This window comes from Entamoeba nuttalli, assembly GCF_000257125.1.
Source record: "Entamoeba nuttalli P19 unplaced genomic scaffold asmbl_3149, whole genome shotgun sequence".
NCBI classification, from domain to species: Eukaryota; Evosea; order Mastigamoebida; family Endamoebidae; genus Entamoeba; species Entamoeba nuttalli.
In genome coordinates, this window is record NW_008575870.1 from 1 (window position 1) to 3,787 (window position 3,787).

At 27.7% G+C, this 3,787-nt stretch overlaps 4 protein-coding genes across 4 annotated transcripts; 2 read left to right on the forward strand and 2 right to left on the reverse strand.

The window, feature by feature from the left end:
• ENU1_057140 (hypothetical protein) lies at nucleotides 1-302 on the reverse strand (the record flags this gene model as incomplete). Its single annotated transcript, XM_008858043.1, has 1 exon — nucleotides 1-302. A coding segment is annotated over one exon (291 nt), but the record flags the coding sequence as incomplete, so codon positions are not given.
• Nucleotides 303-664: 362 nt separating this feature from the next.
• Nucleotides 665-2,221, forward strand: ENU1_057150 (hypothetical protein; the record flags this gene model as incomplete). Its single annotated transcript, XM_008858044.1, has 2 exons — nucleotides 665-1,895; nucleotides 1,971-2,221. The coding sequence occupies 2 exons, from the start codon at nucleotides 665-667 to the stop codon at nucleotides 2,219-2,221; spliced, it is 1,482 nt and encodes a 493-aa protein (XP_008856266.1).
• A 78-nt stretch (nucleotides 2,222-2,299) lies between these two features.
• On the reverse strand, nucleotides 2,300-2,638 carry ENU1_057160 (RNA polymerase Rpb3/Rpb11 dimerization domain containing protein; the record flags this gene model as incomplete). Its single annotated transcript, XM_008858045.1, has 1 exon — nucleotides 2,300-2,638. The coding sequence occupies one exon, from the start codon at nucleotides 2,636-2,638 to the stop codon at nucleotides 2,300-2,302; it is 339 nt and encodes a 112-aa protein (XP_008856267.1).
• A 181-nt stretch (nucleotides 2,639-2,819) lies between these two features.
• Nucleotides 2,820-3,602, forward strand: ENU1_057170 (protein kinase domain containing protein; the record flags this gene model as incomplete). The annotated part of the gene is made up of 1 exon (XM_008858046.1): nucleotides 2,820-3,602. One exon carries the CDS (start codon nucleotides 2,820-2,822, stop codon nucleotides 3,600-3,602), a length of 783 nt encoding a protein of 260 aa, XP_008856268.1.
• Between the last annotated feature and the right edge of the window lie 185 nt (nucleotides 3,603-3,787).

Below are 3,787 nucleotides of genomic sequence, written 5' to 3' on the forward strand. Positions count from 1 at the left end.
GGTTCATTAACTTTAAGATATTCTGTTACTTCATTCAAGAAATTTAATTTAAGAACAGCTTTAGTACCTTCAGGTATTTTTGTCCCATCTTTCTTTTTCCAAAATGGTGAAAAATTGATGTAAGAATCTTCATTTAAACCATGTTCAATTGGTTCTAGTGGAATTTCATTTCCATGTTTTTGTTGTTCCTCTTCTTTAATTTCTTCTTCTACTTGTTGTGTTGGTGTATTTAAGTCAATTTCTTCTATAGCCTTTTGAGCAATAGAATGTCTTTCGTTGTCTTGTCTATTCTCCTCGTCCATAGATTTGTTGACATTAATCTCAATTATCTTCGACTCAGTAGTTTTATCGTTGTTTTGCATACTTATATTTTTTAGTTTCTAAAAACAAAATTTATTATTCTTTATTAGTTATTTGTCATAAATATCAAAACCCTTTTTCTTTTTTTCTCTTTTTGGTAGGATTTTTATTGAAACGTTTTTTTGTTTTTTGATTCAAACCATTAATTTTCTTTTACAATTTTTCAATTTTTTACTTTTTTGTTTTTAAAGGTTCTTTGTCTCATTTTGATTTTCATTATGTTTTAGGAGATATACAACAATTAATATAAAGAAACTCGGAAACCAGAAAGAACTTTAAACTTTTCAGATTTAAAAAACAAAAAATGAGTGAAGGAGAGCAAAAACCAACTCCACAACTGAGTCCTGAAGAGACAGAAACAACCACAACTCCAACTGAAAGTCAACAACACCAACAAAATATTACACCTGTTCAACCTAAACAAAAAGAAAATGGAACAAATAATACACCTTCTAAGAAAAGATTTGATGAAGTTGCTCATTTAAAAAAAGAAAGGACTGTTATGAAACAACAATTAGAAGATCTCAGAAAAGAAAGAAATGCGTTAAGATTACAGATAGATTCGTTAAAATCAGAAAATGATTATATTCGTGGAATGCATGAGGAAAGTGAAGCTAAATTACGAGATGTTTCAACTAAATGTAAAGAACTTGACTCACAATTATCAGAGAAGTCTATACAATGTGAAAAGTTACAAAAACAAGTTGCGGTTATCGAAAGTGATAAAAAAGTTGAGGTTGCACAATGTGAAGCAGAAGTTAGTCAAGTTAAGAAAAGACTTGCAGAAGTAATGTCTCGTGATATTGAACAGTTACGAGCTGAAGCTGAAAAAGCAACTAAACGAGCACTTGAAGCTGAAGAACGGATAGAAGAAAACAGAAAAGCAGCTCGAGCAGCAGAAGAAAAAGAATTAAAAGAAAGAGTAGGAAGAGAAGAAGAAGCCAGAGCTAAAGAAACATGGAAAGTAAGAGCATTAGAAGCAGAGAATGCATCAACAAAAGCAAATGAAAATAAGAAGAAGTTTGAGACATTAATATCTTCTCAAGAGAAACGTATTCAAGAACTTGAAGCAATCTTGGAAAGTGATAAGTCTCAGATTGAACAATTACAAAAAGATCTTGAAAATGAGCAACAAAAAGAAAAGACAGTAATTATTAAACAAGAAGAACGACAAAAAGATTTTGAAGGACTTAAAGAGTTAGAAGTACTTGGTGCTAAAATTGGTGAATTACAAATGGAAAAACGAATTGTTGTTGAAGAAAATAAAACATTAAAAGAACAAGTTAGTACGTTATCAGAACAATTAAATGTATGGAAGAGTGAAACAGTTAAAAATTATATTTTATATTTTGGAACTGTAAAAAGTAATGAACAATTAGAAAAAGAAAAACAGGAACAAACTAAAAGAGCAAGTTTTATGAATTATTTATGGAGGGGATATTCAGTTGATGGATTACCACAAAATGTATCACAAGACTTATCAACAAAAATGCATCGTGTATTAGAAGAAACATTATATCAAAATGTTAAACAACGTTTGTTAATTCTTATTCTTTTTAATAAGAAATAAAAAGACTCTTCTAAATAAATAAATTATTAATTTTAATTAGAAGATGAAATTGATGCATTAAAGAAAGAATTAAATAATCAATCAACACAAATTGTTCATTTAAATGATAAAATTGCTGAAATGGAAAAACAAAAAATAATAAATCCTAATTCACAAGAGATAATTGTTACAGAAGAAATGTCACAAAATCCATCAGAAACTACAAGATTAAATCAAGCAGTTGCACCTGAACTTCCACCAAAACCAAGTAATCCATATTTCCCTAAAAGTAAAATAAGAAAAGATGATTAAATAAGATTTATTTTAATTTACATATAAAACAAATAAAATAATATTTTTATACTTTAAAGTTATACAATCAATTAAATGTTAATATGAATTAATTCCTACTGACGCAGCTTCAAATTCATTTTGCATTATTTCTATTTCATGAATAACATCATCCATTGCTTGTTCTAAAGCTTGTTTAGGAGTTATTGTCATATCTGTTCTAATAGTCATTTCAATAACATAATTTAATGGATGAGGTTGTCTATATCCTGCAAATAATACATGAGGATTTCTTAATAACATAACACGAAGAATATTTCCAGCTGTATGGTCTTCTTTAACTAATGTAAATTTACAAACATGACCATTTTCTTCACACAAAATTTTTTGTTCATTTGGTTTCATAACATAAATTTCATTTAAATCGGGTGCGTTCATATTCTTTTCATTTTTTCAAGATTTTGATTTAATTTTTTTATTCTTTGTTATTTTGTATTTTTATAATTATAATAAATTTATTATAATTTATAATAAAATACTTTTTCTCTTTTCTTTTTAAGTAAATCATTCTGTGAACCAAATGAATAATAAAAATCTATAAAATTCAAGACAACCAACCATGTTTCGACTAAATGAAAGACAATGGAACCAAATCAAAAAGGATTTAAAATTTATTTCTAAAGGTGCACAAGGTGAAGTGTTTAAAGGAAAACTCTTGAATCAAGAAGTTGCAGTAAAGAAATTTAAACATGAAGATGACTTTGTTAAAGAAGTTGAGTGTATTAATAATTGTGCATGTGAATTCATTGTTTCAATATTTGGAATCACCCCAACACCAGAAGCAATATTTCTTGATTGGTTTCCTTATGATTTAGAAACTTATGTTATTGAGAGTCAACTAACATTAAAAGAGTCAACAGTGTTATTATCAGACATATCAAAAGGATTAGCTTATATCCATCGAGTAGGGTATATTCATTTAGATATTAGACCTAAAAACATTTTAGTTAGAAACCAAAGAGCTGTGATTTGTGATTTTGGAATGTCAATTATTGACCAACCACCTTATAATCATAATAGAGCTGTTGATTGTTGGGTTGCTCCAGAAATCGTTTTTGGTAAAGAGGTATCTACTAAAACAGATATCTATAGTCTTGGACTAGTAATCTGGTTTATTTGTGAATCAAAAGGAACTGATCCATTCCCTAAAACTACAACTGAGTCTATGATTAAAGCAGCTTTTCAAGGTAAAGAAAGACCTAGATGGAATGCTCCAAAAAGCGATGAACTAAAAAAAATCTATGATATAACCAAGAAATGTTGGAGAGATGAAATGGAATCAAGACCTACTGCAAGAATGATTGTTGATATATTCAATGAAATGAAAGACAAAACATTATAATAATTTTTAATCAATTTTAATTTGTTTCAGCTTGAATGATTTGTTGTGTCTTTATTCTTGTCTTTGATAATTTATGAACCTTTCTACCTTTTATTAGATTATTCAAAAACAATACTTCAAAAACATAATTTTTTAGTTTTTGTTTTAAAAGAAGAAAATACAAAAAGATAAAAAGAAGTGAATGG